We start from the raw sequence: 19,023 nt of genomic DNA, 5'->3' as shown, positions 1-19,023 counted from the left end.
CCATCAGAACTTGTGAAGCCCTGGAACATAAATTCCCAACAACAATAGAAAGCCTCTAAGACATATGGTTTCTGGGAAACCATCCAGGTTAAAACCTCAAAGTGATGAAATGTCCAAAGAGAAAGGCAAGACTCAATTCACATAGCTAATGCAAAGCATGTGTAACTCTGGGGATTTTTGTACTCAAAATTTCAGGAAAATACAGTGGCTATAAAAACAGTTTCTGAGGATTATTCTTTAGATAACAACTAGCAGTGACTGCCTCGACCAACCATTTTGGTCTGATAATAATATAGACTGCAAACCCCATCTACTGAATGTTTCCCCGAATAAATTATTTTCTTATTTCAACTTCTTAATTTCTAAGAAAATGGGTACATAAATAAAAGCACATTCCCTCAACATATTTTAAAATATGTTTGTAATGGGAAAGCTGTTATAATTGCAGAAACTATACCAGAAACAAAACACAATGTTGATGTTAATTACTTTCCTTTTAACTGCTTGCTGCATTGGCAAATTTTTAGTCAATATTTATATATATGGAAACAGATTGTTCCCTAATTTATTTTCCCATACTATGTACCCTTCTTTTGTCAACCAATTTTAAACTTAAATCCCATGATCTCCCTCACAGATAAGTTAAATTATATCAAATGAGTCTGCTCTCCTTCCAGGTGCTCTCTAATGTCATAGGAGACCCACACTGGGAAGGAAGCTTCTAGTACTAGTTATTGAATTTATAGTCTGTAAGACTTTATGACTTGAGGAGAGATGGAATGGGGAAATATAAATCACAAAGGCTTGCAAACTTCTCCAAAAGGTAAATGAAAGAAAAAAAAATCCATACTTCTTTTTCTGAAGAAGGATACAATTAATCACAGAAAATAGATGATGACATGTACAGGATGATTTATTAAAAGCTACAGTAGGTTTGGGAGCAAAGACGTCAAATTATACTTCACTGTCAAAGTCTCAAATGATAATTAATTAATATCATTACTGAAATTAAAAGTTCATTATATTTTTGTGATTATCATGACTGAAGTATCTGACTTTTCATTTGCCACTCACTGAAAAATCTCCTTAATGCTAATACCCCAGCAGAATTTTTATTGTCCTCAAGAACTATACCAACAACTTCAAAATACACATTTGACTGGTAGAAATCAGTTTCAGCATAAAGTGACAATCAGTCAAAAACCAAAGTCTGTGGACTAATCCACATATTTCAGTGCCATAAGCTCTAAGTGGTGAATTGAATCACCACTGTCTTTTATTAATCTTTTTTTTTTCTGTATTTCCAGAAAATTTTGTACTTAGTGCTGGTAAAAAACAGTTGAATCAGAGAATAAATATGCATAACTGTTTCATCACATTGGTATTCAGATCACATGGATCCTATTTCTCTTAAAACTGCCTAAAATTTATTTAAAAGTTTCAAAGCAACAAAGTCCTAGCTTGTTTAACTCAGGTTAAGCAGTATAAAGACACAGTAATATTTTAGGAACATTTATACTGCATTTTTAAACATCAGTAAATTTTTGCAGTGACCACTTTTGGAATTCTTGAAACTGGAAGAGACTGCTGGAGGTCATTTATCTGAACATTCTGTGAGGCATCAATTACTTCTTTTCTATACCCAAAACAGGTTTAGCTGTACTTTGATTTGCATGACTTTGACAGGGATGAGGTTTGGGAAAAGAGAAAAATCAACTCTGAGTCAAGGTAAAGTGTTGCTGAAGTACAGATAATACAGAGGTATTTGTGTCTGTGCTTTAGTCCCACTATTGTTATTCAGTATGCTCTGCAAAAAGATACTAACACCAACCCATAGATTCTGAAAGGAAGAGAAACCAATTACCTTTAACCTCATCAGATCAGCTCAAAACTTATTGGTGAACAGTAATGTACCACAGCACTCATTCTAAGATGCAACGCTTTCAAAGTGTAATGAAGCCTGAAATAGGACTTACCACTACATAGAATGCAACTTTCTAAATAGGTTCCCAGTACACAAACTGGCTATATTGAAAATAAATAGAAGATGATACCCTGGAAGAGAAGTATTTTGATATCCATGCACTGATATGCTCAAAAAACCCCTTAAAAACCTGGTCTTTAAATTACTTTTGACACTCATGCAAAGCTGTGCCTATGTACCAAATCAAGACGTAATACGCCCTATGTTGTATTGAACATTTCCCAGCTGTACACGTACAGGGAGGTAGAGAAAAAACAGTTAAAAACACTATTGAAGTAGAATTACTGAATTCAACTTTCACTGAAAAAATGCTAAACAAGCATGAGACTAACTGGCGCACATGAAAGATCTTGGAAAGAATCCATGTTTGAGGACATCTCTCTAGTCCCTCAGAGGGTCTACACAGTTTACACATGTATGACTCGTTAAGCAGAGATTCTGAATTCAAGGGCAGCCCTTTGGCCTAGATAAACAAAATATATTGTATGCCCCAGTCAAAAAAACCCAAGCAACTGTCAGTGGGATGTGATGAAGTACTTCCTAGGCAAAGACATCTATCCAGCATCTAAAACTAAAACACAGAAGGATACTTAAGATGGTTCCAGTGCTTGTTTTTTGAAAAGAAGAGTCTCACTCTTTCAAGAAAAAAAAATTTAGAAGGAAAAAATATGTTACCTGTAGATTTTTTTCTGTGATATAATACTTACAACCTGAACTTGAAAGCAGTGAGCTACACAAAAAGCTGTTTTGAGTTCGCCAGCTAGAAGAGTGAGCAGCCACTTCTACATCAGAAATTTCAGCATCCATTTTCACATCCTATGGGAACCAAATAAAAATAATTTTATCTGTTACTATCAAGCAGCTGTGAACTTTAACAAAAATTAGTAGCACACATACAGGCACATGCTGTGATTTCAGAAACACTGGAAAGGACTGATTTGAATTCTCTGAATTCTCAGTATTGCACTTAGATTCAAATTAATTTGCTTACGAGTTTTATCCCCACTTCACCACTATAAAATGTCTGCAAAAAACTGCTTCACCTTGAGAAAAGCAGTGGCAGCATTGCAAGTCTTTGCCACTACAGCATGTTGTAAAAATGCTCGTTCCTGTTCATATCACATCCACAGTTCAGGACATACCATATCAGCAGGGCAGACATCAGTGAACGGTGACTTCCTCATCAATGAATGGTTCATATTAATTCACTGAAATTCCACAAGTAGTAATAAATATAAATCCATTTTCTCTGCCACTGAGGAAACTGAAAGTTCATTGATTTCTCATATTGAAATACCTCAAGGTGCTTTTGAATTTTTTTGTTAAACCATTAAATAAAGCCTTAAGTACAATGTTACTGTTTATGGCTAAGCCCATACAGCATAGCTTCTTGGTGAGGAAAGTCATTCAGTCTATAAGCTAAAAAGAGATGATAAATTTAAAAAGGTCATTTAAGCAAAAATCCTTGAAAAATCTCTATTAGCTCCGAAGCAAGTAGTCCCCAGTTAAAATATCACCCAAAATAAGATTAAAAGCTTGGCTTGGTATCCAAATTACTCAGTTTCTTGAAATGAGACGAGGTAATAATGAATAAATGCATCAATTCATAAAACACACACTTTTACTGACGAATTCTTATCATAAACAGCTTCAGGGAATTTTGTTAAAACTTCTTGCAATTTATCATTCATGTTGATACTTAATTTTATGTTGATACATAAGATTTGAAAAATAAACAGAAAAAAATTTCTACATTAATTTAGAGATACAACAAGCTTTTGTTCCATCACTGAAGGATTTACTCCTGTTAAGACTAATGGGAATTATACATATTAATCCCATTTTGTGCTGATGAGAGACTTAATACCTAAAGTGTTCATAGCACAATAACAATTTTTAAAGAAAAAAAAAAGTTTTTGTCTTTCCATTCTGCTTCCAGAAATGCTTTAAAAGAAGAGCTTTTAAACAAGAAAGATGCTTCTAACAGTATCTGCAATACAAATTGGCTTTCTCTTTACAGAAATATTAATGTATAGAATGTGGCTTTTGTCATGTGCTTCATTGACAATTACATCTGTTATGTTGTGTTTGAGTAGATGGTCAATTGTCTGTGGCAGGAAAACTCTCCTAAAACATTTGTATCTCTACATCAAAATATTTGTATCTCTACATCAAAATATTTATCTCTAGTTTTCCTCTGGCTTTCTGCTTTGATTTTGCTTCTGTTGCTATTTTCTTTTAATATGTTATATTTATGGGTTTTTCCCCCAGTTTCATCTTTATCTGTTATTATTTGGCCCTTTCTTAGTTGAAAAATCAAGATCGTTGTACCTGGTGGTATTCTGCAAGCCTACAGCCTACTTTTATTACTGGAAATCTTCCATTTTAAAACATACAAATAGAAATTATTATTTTTCTGAGCACCTAAGCAACAGGTATTTTAAAGCCATCTGATAAGATTACAGAAGAGTAGGAAGATTGAGTGGGGACAAAAGAAATCATAAGAAAGAATGAAAAAGACCTGCTTTTAGAGGAACATTCAAATTTGGTTTAATTTTTCCTCCTTAAAATGAAAAAAGACTGGGACACAAGATTAGATAATGCCTGTCTGAGATCAATATTGGCAAGCAAGCTGAAACAAGTGTATTATAAGAAAAGCTAGAAAAAAAACATAACAGAGGAAAAAGATTAATTTCAGAAGTAATTTCATCTAAAATGATCAATGTAAACATTTTGTAAGAAACATGGACTTTCTCATCACCTATCAAATATCTAGGGGCACTATGTACACAGCGTGAACCAAAAATATCAGAAAGAATCAACTTTGGTGTCCTACACTTTCCAGCAATCAATTTTAGAAACTGCCAACTGAAAACAGTAAAATAAATAAATAAATAAATGGCATTTGAGTTTGTTTCAAAGGAAGGTAAGAAAGGCAAGCATTGAAAAGGCTTTTTTTAGTCTAAGCTAGCCTGATCACTGAAATCAGATTAGCACCCGTCTGTTACTTGGTTTTGAACATTCTGTTCTATTTGCAAGAGCTGTGACAGTAAAGAGTACTGTATGTCATGCAAAAACCCAATTATGCCCGACTAAATGGAAACCATTAAATGCTCCCAGTTGTCTAAAGAAAGAGAATTGTTTTGGAATCAGCTTTGTACTGGATTCTGATTATTGAGTTCAAATCACACAAGCTCAGTAAGTTCAGTCAGCTTAGTGCAATGTTATGTTCTACCATCAGCTGATTGCATTCCACTAAGCTTTTCAATGTTTTCCAAATTTCAGTAGCTACTGATTTAGTAATGCTAGTGTGGAGGAAAGAGAAATTCAAGACACTGAAGATTATCACCAGCAACAGACTGATTGTGCCTGTTTCCTCATTTCAATTCTTTCTTACAGAAGAGCAAGACAGCTTTTTCAAGTACCTTCTTACAACAGCAATTTACTAGGCTAAAATAGTTTGTATTTATTTTACCTTTTCCACTTTTTAAAACATATACTGTAAGTATGTCCTCGTCTTACAGAAGAAAGACTGTTACATATAAGTTGAGGAACACAAACATCTTTTTGATAAAGTGTATGATCCTTGATTTGAACTCAATTGCTTAGAAACACTGGTATGATGCATTGCCAAAGAAACTGATATGATTGAGACACGTAGCAGAAATACTAGTACGATTCTTCAGGTCTGATCACTTTTTTCAATCACTTCCATAAGAAATTGTAGTTCTGCTGAAGTAAGCTGTTATCACAATGACAGTGACATGACAATGAACAAGCTAGTAAGGGAAAGAAAGCATGCTAATAATTGGAAAGTTGAACTCATTACAGGCAAAGTTTGTAAAGAAGAGCACTGGATTTGTATTGTAGGGAGTTAGTTATTCATGCTTAGCACTGCTATAAGTCCAGTGAGTGGACTTTAGCAAATCACTTCCCTTCTGTTTGCCTGGATTTCATTTATGTATTAAAGAGACATCATAGAGAATTGTTTGCAAAGAATGGCAATATCAACTACTGAAGAATTACTACACGTAATTTATAAATTAGTCAACCTCTTTATAGGGGAAATGGGTTACTGTATCTTTTACTTGAAAGGACAAGAGAAAATGGAACAATTAAAAAATTGCTGTAGACAGCAATTTGACAAAGCAGGTAAACACTTCAGAGTAGTAGAGCCTGAGTTCAATTGCCATGGCAGCTGTATGAAACAGAAACATTAATGCGTGATTTCAGTCTGTGTTTGTACTAGGAGTTAATAAGGTAAGGTTATGCTGCTCATTGAAAGTAATTGGGACACAGAAGTGGAGTACACACACATACCTTGACTTGCCCAGCTCTTTGCTTTGAATCTTCCAGCTGCTGCTGCAAAGAAGTCACTATTTCTTTATACCTCATATACCTCTCCTCAATCATCTCCCTTCGGCAATGGGACTCCTAGAAATGCATTTAAAGATTTAGATAATTTAATAATGTGAAAAGGAGCTAGAAATTTTGACTATTGTAAACACAGGTATCATCAAGGATTTTCACCACAGCAAGAACAAATTAAGTAGTAACTTTCAGAGGCTGAGCTACAGGCACCATACAAAAACATAATATTCTGTACAGAAAAATAATGTCAAAATACATGTAGATCAAAATGAAAATGGCCTTATCCTTAACTGGTGAATGATTTCTTGTAACCCTTTCCAAACTTCAGCAATATCATACCTTCTAAGAAAAATTCTGTAATGGCAGAAAATTAATTTCAACACTATGGAAACAAGCACCTGAAGAAAAAAAAGTTCTAAGGATATGGACAAAACAGTATTTTCAACAAGAAAACATACTGCTCTTCACTGAACTAGCTAATGATTCACTTGAATTAACAAACCTCCTACACAACATGAGAGGTTTATCAAAACTTACTTCTTCTTGCCTTCTCCCTTCCTATGAAAACATTGAAGGAAGAACTTGCTAGCTACTATAGAAAAAAACCCAATATGTTATTTGCAAATAGAAACAGTAAAGAAGCTCCAAACTTCTGACATCTTTCTCAAAGGATGACATCCTTCTCAAAGATAAGGCATAAAGCTTAGCTCTCTTGAATAATAAATTATTTCTTAAACAAAACACTGTGTTGATAGGGGCTCATCTTCATAAAACCATCTTTAAAAAATTAAGCATGATGGACAAGGACAAAGCCTGACTGAAACCAAAGATTTTGCATTCCAATCTCACAAATATTGTCTAAGTTATAACTAGAGCAAACCAGAAAATTACAGTGTCATTTCTCAGCAGTGTTAATTGAGAGAGGGCAAGTGTGAAGAAGATTGCACATGCCTGCTGAGAACAAAATTTTTCCTTTAGTGGAAACAGAAGGTAAACATAAACCTCTGTCAGAGCAAGTAAACTCTTCTGGGGATACCTGGAATGTGAAATTAAAACTATACACCTCAACAATATTGTTCATAACAAACCCAAACATTTTAACCAGTACCTGCATTACCAAATCTGTCGATGACGACAACAATAAAATGGTGTAGAATTATTAACTGATGACCTCAGGAACACAAAATAAACAATGCTCCAAACAAGTATGTTTTGAAATATTTATGACAACCACAGATTAAGAAATGTAATCATTTATCAAATAAAATGCAAATCATTATGTATTTGTTGATCTGTGGTTTAATACTGATTTAAAATTTATATTGTGCAAGGAAATTACAAATTGTTTTCTATTTCCATTTCATAAATGGAAAGTAACTATGGTACAGGGGTTTAGCCACTTAGCCACTGAAAATCTAATCTGAGCCTTTCACTCTTGACAGTACATCACCAGTACTGTCAATATGTCCTACTGTGTCCAAACACATCTTGATTGGATAGTGGTGCTGCAAAAATAAGTAACAAGTATTGTCATTATGTCAAAACAAAACAAAAAGTTGTAAAGATCATCTACCTTCACTCATTAAGTTAAATATTGAAACAAATGGCATAATTCATTTCAATATAAAATTTTCATTTTTTAACATGTAGTATCAGAATTTACCACTCCATAAAAATATTCTGAAACAATAATTAACACATGACCTGTTATGCCCAGTTATCAATGTTTGCCTACATTATGAACTAGAGTTAATAATTAGAACTAAATTTATAATTTCAAAAAGATCCAAATAAACATGAAAATAAATATCAGTATTTCTGTCTATATAATACATACATATGCAACTACAAATAACTTATTAAACAGCTTATCTGGACATTCATATAGATTATTAAGTAACCAAAATAGTTTAGAAGTACTGAGAGAGTCAAATGAAATCTTTCTCACTCCAGTATCTCTGCAATCTTCTAACAGGCTCAGTTTCTCAGGCACAGACTCCAGGTGGTTTAAAGCTACTCGGGTACTCTAAAGAACAGAACACAAGTTGAAACATTAAAAACGAAGCCATTCTTTCAGCCATCTCACACATTAAAAACCCCAGTCTTATTAGCATACTAGTTCAAGCTTCCTCAGTTAGGGTGTTGACTTGCCCTAAAGCTCCATCACAACTAGCTGTGGGACTCACTGAAGCAGCCATGCCAGAGGCTCCAGCCAGCCAGCCAGACCTGCTGATGGGAGATGGAGCCCTCCAGGTCAGAGGCTGCCACGAGTGCCTGGTGCCTCTTCGTGAGGCTGGGGCTGACCGTCCTTTCGCAGAAGCTGAGCTGTGCTTGAGGAGTTGGTCACCAGGTGAAGGAGCTACAGGAGGAAGTGAACAGGCTACATAGTGTTTGAGCGAACAAGCAAAAGAAACACTGATTATTTTCAGAGTCTCACAGCCTCAAGACTCTCGGGAGTCATGAATCTCCATTATAGTGGAGAAGCAGATGGACTCAGAACCCTGCAGGGTAATTAGTCAAAGGACTGTTAGCTAAGGGTCTGTTAAAAGATGAAGGCTGGAAGCAGGTCACAGCATGTACTAGGAGCAAGGTTCCTCCACCTTCTCAGAATTTGATAGGTAGGACTGGCACCCTCTACATTACATGTGAGGCTCTGGAACCAGAAGGCCAGACTACTGATGAGATGGGTGAAGGTCTTTCTGGGATAGTGCAGCCTCCTAAAACAACACCACCTGTACTCTGCACCAAGACCTCTGTTAACAGGAAAATGAAGGGTAGCTGTAATAGGAAACACCCTTCTAAAGTGAGTGGAGGGCCTCCTTATGCAGACTGGACCCAGCTCACAGGGAAGTCTGCTGTCTCCAAGGACTAGAATAAGAGACGTTACTGATATGGGAAGAATACAGAGTCACTGTACAGCTTGTCACTGTAGGGAGAAAATGCATGGAGCCAAAGCTCTACTGGAGTTGAAGCTGGCCAGAAATGTGGTGGACAATAAAAAGAGTTTTTTTAAAAATATATTCATGGCAATAGGCAGTGTAAAAAAACCCTAATTCCTTTACAAGATGAGGATGGTCACTTCACAAACAGGGACAGAAACAAGGCAACGGCATTTAATGCATTCTTTGTCTCTGTCTTCAACATGGATGATTGACCAAGTCAATCACTTGGATCACAGTGCACTGAACAGAAGGACCATGACTGTGAGAATGATCAACTCCCAGTCGACCCTGAACTTACATGGGATTTGCTGCTTCAGATGGATCCCTACAAATCTATGGGGCATGAAGGGACTCATTCAAGACTTCTCAAAGAGCCAGTTTATGTCATCACAAAACCTCTTGATATTTTTTGAGTGGTCTTGAGAATCCAGAGCGATTCCAGCTTACTGGAAGCTGGCGAACCTTGTCACAATTTTAAAGAAGGGCAAGAAAGAGGACCCCAGGAACTACAGGACTGTCAGCTTTACTTTAGTGTCTGGTAAAGTTATGGAAAAGATTATGCAAGGAGGTATTGAAAATCACCTGAAAGACAACATCGTCACTGCTCACAGTCGTCTTTATTTCATGACAGGAGAGTCTTCTTATCAAACCTGATTTACTTTTATGACCCCCTTGAGTCCTGCGTGCAGTTTTGGTCACTACATTATAAGAAATGTATTAAACTGTTAAGAGAGCATCCTGAGGAGGGCAATGAAGATGGTGAAGGGCCTTGAGGGGAAGCATGTGAAGAGTGACTGAGGTCACTTGGTCTGCTCAGCCTGGAGGAGACTGAGGGGAGACCTCATTGCAGTTACAACTTCCTCATGAGAGGAAGAGTAGGGGCAGGCACTGATCTCTTCTCTCTGGTGGAGACAGTGACAGGACCCAAGGAAATGGCCTGAAGTTGTGTCAGGAAAGGTTTAAGTTGGATATTAGAAGAAGGTTCTTCACCCAGAGGGTGGTTAGGCACTGGAACAGGCTCCCCAGGGAAAGTGGTCACAGCACCAAGCCTGCCAGAATTCAAGAAGAGTTCGGACAATGTTCTTGGGCACATAGGGTGACTCGTGGGGATGGTGCTGTGGAGGGACAGGAGAGGAGTAAGACTCAATGATCCTTGCAGGTCCCTTCCAACTCAGTATAATTCTGTGAGTTGGATGATTATTTTTTTTTAAATAAAAGTATATGTACTTAGCTAAATATAGAACAATCAAATCTCCTATTTTCAGATTAGGCATATGGTATGTAGTACTGAAATATGAATTGCCACTCCAGGAAGAGTTAGGGTTGGACTCAACAATAAGATTTCACATTCACATCCCTCACACAAAAAATGTAGTCTACTGCAAAGTGGAAAGAAGTAAAGAAAACAAATATCATGGTTTTGGTTTTGTGTGCAGATGAAGTTGGTTGATCATGCACAAAGAACAGTCATGTCCCACAGGTCAGATGCCTCTGCAGCTTCTCAAAGGCTGCCCTTCTATTATTGCCAAAGAGCAAGTAAAACCAGAATTGTTCGTACTTTCTGAATAACAGGTAGTATTTCCTCCACAATTCTCAAAATCACACTTCTTTGGATAAGGTTCTGCTGGTCTGGTATTCAATCTACCAGTAATGGGCTTCATTAACCATGTTACTACCTTGGTACTTTAAAGCAAAATTTTAAAATAAATAAAATCCATCAATCCTGAAATCAAATATTATGCTGTAAAGCCTGTGCAAACCAAGTTAACTTGCCCTTAACTACAAAACCTCTCTTACTAGTTCTGGAAAATCTCAATCTGACCACCAAGAAAAACAATCCATTTAGATACCAGAAATATGACCTGAAAAGACTAAAAGTTTCAGTCACAACAGGAGAAGAAAAATCAATGGGAGCTTCTCTGCACAGTGGCATCAACTTCAAAAAGAGTGAGGAGTGGAGAATCAGAAACTAACAAGGTAACCTAAATGAAGACACACCATCTGTTTAAAAGCAGTGATGTCTGCCTTGTTGCTACTTCCCAACATTCTATTTTTAAGGTTTTAAGAAATATTCATAACAAACAAAGGTCAAATTTCATAAACAATGGGATTCATTTGCAGCTAACTTGGACTGAACTTGTAGTCAATATTCAGTACCAATAAACTAAATTAGATAGAGGATATGAGACTCATTCTTCTGCAATTATATGTATGCAAAGATATTATGTATATAGATATATTTCTCTATCTATTTACCCACTCTGTTTTAATACAGATGATCTGTGATCTGTTCTCATAAAATTGAACTCAGTCCCTAGGTGTAAGCCTATGCCTTAAGCCATTCATTTTTCAATTCCTTCTCTAATTTCAGTTTCAAGACCTCATGTCAACACTGTCTGTAAATGGATTTAAGGAAGATGTTAATCATCTGTTCTTCCAAAGTGCCTCCTAAATATATCCGCTCTATTTCATGCACTTTTTGTAGTGGAAAAAAAAATACCTGTTTCTCTGCTAGTCCTTATTAGTCATACTATTAAATATAATCCTGAAAGCAGAAGACCAGCCTTTGGGTTAGATGCATATTCAGTCCTTGCTTTTTTGGTTTTGTTTAGAATTGTGTGGATAAAGAATGGTACAGGCTACTTGGATTTCTGAAAGGTGTTTTAGACTCCTAAAGTTTAAACCTAACTTCACATTCAAAAATGATGGGCTCTAAGGTAACTGTTGCTGCTCAGGAAGCAGATCATGGGGTAGTGATGCATATTATCAGGAATCTGCTAATGCAGTGCTCAGTATCAATCAGAAAAGTAAAATGAACACTCAATATAATAAGGAAAGGATAAAAGAGCCAGAGAACATAACTGTCCCAGATTATTAATCTAACTGCATCTTGACTGCTGAGTGCAGATGTGGATCTTTATTTCAAAAGGGAAATAGGGAAAGGTCAGAGAAGTTGAACAAGAATTTTCAAAGCCATGGAGTGCTGTTTCCAAACACAATACTCTAAAGAACAGGACTCTTCGGCCAGGAATAAAGATGCCTGAGAGGATTAATTACCAATTGGTATAAAATCAGAAGTCACATAAAGATAGAAAATTTTATATGACTTTAAGCAGAAAACTGGGCAAGTTCATGAATGAGAAAGACCATAGAATGGTTCCAAATTCACAGAAACTACATCTAAGTCTGGAAGCATTTGAGCAGCTGGAATCAGAATGAATGAATGAAAAACAAAATACATGTCAGTCCTGTTCATACAGTCTTCCCTAAGCATTTTACTTTGGCCATTGTTGCAATGTCAACAGCTGGGCTAGGGTGACCTTTGGTCTTGACTAGAATGGTTCTTTTTATATTGTAAAATTCTCACAGTCTTCTGAGCAGTCGGAGGGACTTGAATAGGATTATTCACACACTAACATTTTCAGGGACAGAAATGTGTGTCTTTTCCATAAAATAAATGAAAAGAATGGACGTGCAAATAAAAACAAAAAAAAACCAAAGTTTGCTGTTAGGGGAGGTTCAATAAGGAAGGTGGCAATGAAGAAATACATTGAAGAATGTGACGGAAAGATAATGAAAGAGCTTTTAACTGGTACATAGAACCGGTCTGGTAATTAATGAAAATTACAGCAACCTCCTCAAGATGGTTCAAATGCCATACTTGTATCATTAATGACTACATGCTATTCTATTAAAAAGATAGATTTAGCCACACAGATAAAATGTGGAAAAGGATTTTAGAAGCACCTGATATAGAGGCCAATTAAGTACTGTTAAGTTTTTTCCCAGAAATCAGAAAGCTATATGCCATAATGCATAAAAATAATCCTAAACACAACAATCACATCTGTCTGCTTATGTGTAACAAGCGACAGCAGGTACTGACCCAGTGCACTGATGGTACTGATAAGAGGAAAAAACACCCATTGTACTGTCTGAGGCAGTATTAATGGCATTTTACTTAACAGCAGTGATCTTCGATAGACTGAGTGCTACTAATCTTCCTGGTTTTAAAATAAAGACTATTTACTTTTAAAAGGGGCGTTCTATGTTTTCATAGAGAATGACAAAACAAATTACTTATTTTCCATGACTTCATACAAACACTTTGATGTTTAAACTGCATGTGAACAGTTAATCCTCCTATACTGATGTGTTCTCGGTAATAGACGGTTTCACACTGTCTCAAGGGAGAGATCTAAATCAAAATCAGCCACATTTTATTTTTAGTCTCAAAGCTGCAATGCTAAATGCAAATAAATCAAAGCAGGTTTGTATATAGTACTCCTGAGGTTCGCCTTTATAGTCAATATATTGAAAACACATAAACATAAACCAGAAACCAAACTTCATTGACTTTCAAGTACAGTACTCCTTTCTTTTCTGAGGTAGGTAAAAACAAATGGCTATCTGTATTGCACAGTTTTGGGGTTTTTTTTTTGGAAATGAGAGTTGATTTAAGTACCAGTTAGCTAATCCCCAAAGAATAACCATAAAAAAGATTAAATGCAATGTCATTTTAACTGGCTTCAATGCATGTCAGCAGGCAGTTACAATTCAAATAAAAATACAGTTAGAAGTGACCTAAAATGACTTATTTTTTAAATGACCCTAGTGTATTGAATACATAAATAGCAAGAATAGGATGCACCCAGCATGTTTAAAAGTATTCTTTGCTTTCCCTGTTAAGATCTGTAAAACTATGCACTATCAGCTTCAATCTCCAGCTCTCCACTGATAAATCATATACTTTTCTTTTAAGGAGGTGGTTCTGCTTGAGAAGCCTGAGGTGCTCTGCTGCCTTTTACATGCCAGGCAAACTCCACGATAGCTGGGACATTCTGTGAATAGTACATCATATGCAGAGAGGGAACTTTCAGAGAAAACAAAAAAAATGTATTTTATATTTTTATATTCCACGTATATCATGACTCCAATTATACCACTATTTTGATGATTTCAGCACATCAAGAAGTCAAATTACCTACACTAAGGTAGGCAACACATGTAACTTTATAAAATTACAATTTCAGTGTTCAGTTGGCTTTTTTTTCTGTATTACATTGTTTCATGAGTTTTGACAAATAAGATTTTTTTTAAGCAAAAACTACACTAATGAAAAACAAATGACCTTTGCTAACAAAGCATTGCCAATGTCAAACTACTTCAACATTTAATTTAGATTCCAGATGTTTTTGCATGGGGTGGACCACATTTTAACTAAAGGAACTTCATGGATGCTTCCTTTCCTGTTTGCAATGACATAGACTGTCTTTTCTGTCATTCAGGAGCACATGACATCCCTGTGCTAACTAGGGAAATGTTTACATAGGAAAATATTAGGAAAGTATTTTATGAATTTGCAGTTGTTTGATGCATACTAGCAGCTGCAAACATGGAGGAAACTCTTTTCTTTTGGCAAGCTAGCTTTCTGTGAATCATCCGTCAGGGCTCCAAGCACTCCGGGGGTCCATAGGAGTAGTTTTTGAGAATCTATCCTTTATCATTTACTAAGATTTTGACCAGAGACATCCAGATATAATTCCTAGAAACTAAAAGAAGTATAAGACAAGAAGCAGATTGTGTAAAGTAATGCAGTGTTAGTGGGAACACATTCTCAAAAGGTGTAATGACTTCCTTGATGCTCATCTTTAACATGAAGCATTGCAGGCTAAAAATCTTTATATGTAATTTATGTTAAAGTTTTGTATGCTAACAGTATTTCATCATCAAGCCTTCCAGAAAGCATTGCAAAAATTCAATTAACACAGTCTTCATGGGAAAGAAGAAAGTGTTTTCAGATGAGAAAAATTAAAATACAAAAAGAAGTGATTTAAACAAGGATTCACAGCAAATCAGTGTCAGAGTAGGAAAAGAATTAGGAGTGTTCCTTATGGATTTCCCTATTTTAATAAAAAGCTTCACAATAATGAAAGAAAAAAAAAACCTGTGGTGCCATCAACAGGTGTAACTGATGCCTGTGCTGCTACAGCTATAACTAGATCAAATATAAAACATTTCATTCTAAAATGAAGGGCCTAGTAGCACATTAGAAATATCTAGTCAATAGTCTGCTGTCAAACAAATATTTAACTTATTTTGTGATATACAAACCAAAACAAGAAAAGCACAAATCTATGTCTTATCAAGTTAAATTCTGTGGAAGAACTCAGATACATATTCTACAGATGAAAGGCCAACATAAGTCATGTAAGAAGCAGCTGAGGGAGTTAGGGTTATTTATCATGGAGAAAAGGAGACTCAGCGGGGACCTTATCACTCTCTACAACTGACTGAAAGGAGGCTGTAGCCAGGTGGGGGTTGGTCTCTTTCCCCAGGCAAGTGACAGGACAAGAAGAAATGGTCTCAAGCTGCTCAAGCTGCTGTTCAAGCTGGACATTAGGAAGGATTTCTTCACTGAAAGAGCATTAGAACAGGCTGCCCAGGGAGGGGGTGGAGCCACCATCCCTAGAAGTGTTCAAGAAACGACTGGACATGGCACTTGGTGCTATAGTTTAGTTTAGTTCAGTCAAAGGCTGGACATGATGGTTTTGGAGGTCTTTTCCAACCTCAGTAATTCTATGAGTCTCTGATTTTTCATGAGGATCCTGTGGAAGGAACTCATAGGATCTCTCTTTAAAATTACATTTACATGCATATACCTACTATGTTAAAAAAAATCAGAACTCTGTATACTACTACTCTTAGTTCAACTGAAATAAATAACTTCATATAACTTAAGTCTTTTGCAATAAGGATTTTTTTCCTCAGATTTTTACTTTCTCTAATTAAAAACTGAAGGAATTTGGTTTACTAAACTTTGGCAAAAATGTTCAATATTTGCAACATGTGGAAAACATTTTCATAATTTTGAAAGGAGATTAGATAGAGCATGTAGGGGTTCCACTAGGAGCATTGCCAGCAAGTCAAGTGAGGTGATCCTCTCCTCTAGTCAGCCCACATTTGGAGTGGGTCCAGTTCAGAGTTCTCCTGTACAAAAGGGACATACAAGAGCCAGTCCAGCAAAGGACAACAAATTTTTAAGGGACTGGAGCATCTCTCCTGTGAGGAAAAGCAGAGGAAGCTGGGATTGTTTAGTGTGGAGAAAAAAAGGCTCTGGGAGGTCTCATCAATGTGCACAAGGATCTGAAGGAAAGGTGTAAAGAAGAGGGAGCCAGGCTCTTTTCAGTGCTGCCCAGTGATAAGCAGTGGGCAGAAACTGAAATACAGGAGGTTCCATCTGAGCACAGGAAATGCTTTTCACTCTGAGGGCTAGAAAACCAGAGATGATTGCATTAGGAAAAAACCTGAAAGAACAAGTGAAACACCAAATAGTAGGGGGCAGAGAATGGACAAGTAGCTGGGTATTAAACAAGAGCAATAAATACATAGGGTGAGAAGATAACATCAAGGAAGAAGGGAAGAGAAAGCTGAGCATTATGAGAAAAGAAACGGCAGGCTGCCAGCAGCGTCAGGAGGCAGAAGTTACTTGGTGGTAATGAGCAGAGGAAAGGCTCTGGGAAGCCCAGCAAAGGGAAGTGACCCACTGGCTCACCGATGAAAGGAAAGGAAAGGGCGAGGCAGGCAGGACAGAGGATCTCAAACTGCTCCTGGTCATTTTTATAAGATCAAAGAATGGCTGCATTCTGGGATGACCAGAAAGCCTTTGATGTAATGGTAGTTTTGGCAAGACACTACAGAATCAAAGCAAGAGGAAAAGAAAGTATTAACCCTTTGATTCAGTATTTCCTCAACATTCATACAAGCAAAGTATGAAAATCATGAAATAACCTCAAGAGCTAACAGCAAGACTTATTTATTGATGGAAGGCACACGGAGAGAGAGACAGAGAGGGAGAACAAGCTCATAAGAATGGATGGTGTCAGGCAGTCATATAATCTCTCTACAAAATGCATTTGGTATTGTTATCCTTCCAATTCTTTTAAATTAGATGATAAACCATAAAACTGATGCAAATTTGAGCCTGCTGCTGCAGGAGAATAATGTAATAGCTTTTACATTGCTGAGTGGATGCAGACAGAAATTTGTTTTACTGGTATTCAAAACCTTACTTTCTTGAACATAAAAATGCATTACAACAAAATACATAAATGTTCATACTGAACCAAAAATTCATATTAAATAACAATTTTGCTGAATACTTACAGCATTACTGGCATTAACCTAGATTTATGGACATTGTAACAAAAAGCTGAATTGCGTCCAGAAAAATCTGATCCAAATATTCTAAGAAAGCGGTAACCTCATTCTGGGTTCTATACTGAAAGCAACAAGCTATTTTATTGATCAAAGGATATAGAATGCATATGTTCACTGGAATAACTTCAGGATGTGGTTGATTTCAAATTAAATTTTGCAGTCTTCTATGTCAGAGTAGTACTAGTAAGGCAGAGGAACATGACTTGCAGCTTATGCTCACAAAGAACAGTATATACTTAATAGAAACCCACTAAAATCCCAAGCACAGCATAGTAATAGTGTGCACCTACCAAATGCATCCTGACATCTTTATGAGAAATAAATACACTTTCCATTGTAGCCTCATCTGAGAATACAATGCAGATTTTTTCCAAAAAAAATCATACACATTTCTCTATAAATGATACAGAGCCAAATCTTGTATGCAACAACTAAAGTATACTCAAGAATAAAATAACCCATTTAACTGAAAGATGAATCATATTCATTTTCTCAAAATGTCAGATTAAATAATTGATTACTAAAGTAATTAGGATATTTACTTGTTAATAGCTATGAAATAATTAAATTCACTTTAATTAACAGCATTAAACCAAATAAAAAAGCCAAACAAAACACAATCTTTAGATACTCAAAGCCTCAGTTTTGCCTATACTTGTTACTCCTCTGGCACTTCCCAAGATTTGAAGGATTATTCCAGAAAACATCTAGGTTCTTCAGCTCTTTTTATATCCACTAGTGAGTCTGTCTAACAAACCTTGTTCTTCCTTACCTTCCAGCTTCTGCTCCTGACCTGCACAACTTGCTGGAGCAAGAAGTGGTGTACCTATCTATCAAATCATACAGCAGAATTGATCTGATTGAAAAAAAGAACAAAAATATCCAAAAGCTTCTTCTAAATGGGTACTATTTGCTCTCAGGCTCCTTAAGGGAGTGATCAGATCATGTGTAATATCTTCAAGGAGATTAATAATAACAGCACTTTCTTCTGAAACAGGAGCTGGCTAAGGAAATAGAAGACCCAGGAAACTGCCTGGTACCATAGACAGGAGATGGAGCTTCCAGCTCAAACAGACTGCAGAGAGGAGAAGGAGATGACAGGGCTCAGAGAGAGGCCAGGGACCTCCTGGTTTGCAACAACTCACAAAATCACTGAGTTAGATTAAGCAACGCCTGGAAGGTTAATTCACCCAGAGCTCTAAATGGAATCTGAAAGGTTCATGTTACATTTCTTTTCCAACTTTTTTTTATCATCTAAGTTGGCAAGTTCATCTCATGGCCACTACAAAACTTTAACTGGCAAGTGCAATAGTTTGAAATGAGTGGATTGTAGAGAAAGGGAGATCAGTGGAATAGCATGATAAATAGGTCATCCTTTTCTTCTATATGAACAATAACTTACAAATCTTCCTTTCTAAAGTCAGACACATTGGAAGTATAAAAAGGAGAAAAGCTCCAGAAAAAATAGAAACATTTGTCACAAAATACAGACTGAATTTGCATGAC

The 19,023-nt window shown here is 36.3% G+C and overlaps 1 protein-coding gene across 9 annotated transcripts in view; it reads right to left on the bottom strand.

Moving 5' to 3' along the window:
• The window catches only part of CEP128 (centrosomal protein 128), a 212,053-nt gene that overhangs the window by 117,836 nt on the left and 75,194 nt on the right, over positions 1–19,023 (bottom strand). For 7 of the 9 annotated variants that reach the window (XR_010999880.1, XR_010999881.1, XR_010999879.1 and 4 more), the window contains 3 exons: positions 8,304–8,381; positions 6,305–6,418; positions 2,692–2,800 (listed from right to left, as the gene is read on the bottom strand). Coding sequence is in view for 5 of the 9 variants with exons in the window: in XM_068192691.1 (XP_068048792.1) it covers positions 2,692–2,800; positions 6,305–6,418; positions 8,304–8,381 (301 nt within the window). In the remaining 4 variants the exon portion in view is untranslated. Of the gene's footprint in view, positions 1–2,691; positions 2,801–6,304; positions 6,419–8,303; positions 8,382–19,023 lie in introns of those variants that run through there. The other 2 variants (XM_068192686.1, XR_010999883.1) reach the window with 2 other exon arrangements.

Source organism: Anomalospiza imberbis, chromosome 6 (assembly GCF_031753505.1).
Source record: "Anomalospiza imberbis isolate Cuckoo-Finch-1a 21T00152 chromosome 6, ASM3175350v1, whole genome shotgun sequence".
Taxonomy (NCBI): Eukaryota; Metazoa; Chordata; class Aves; order Passeriformes; family Viduidae; genus Anomalospiza; species Anomalospiza imberbis.
This window is presented reverse-complemented; position numbering and strand designations above follow the sequence as displayed.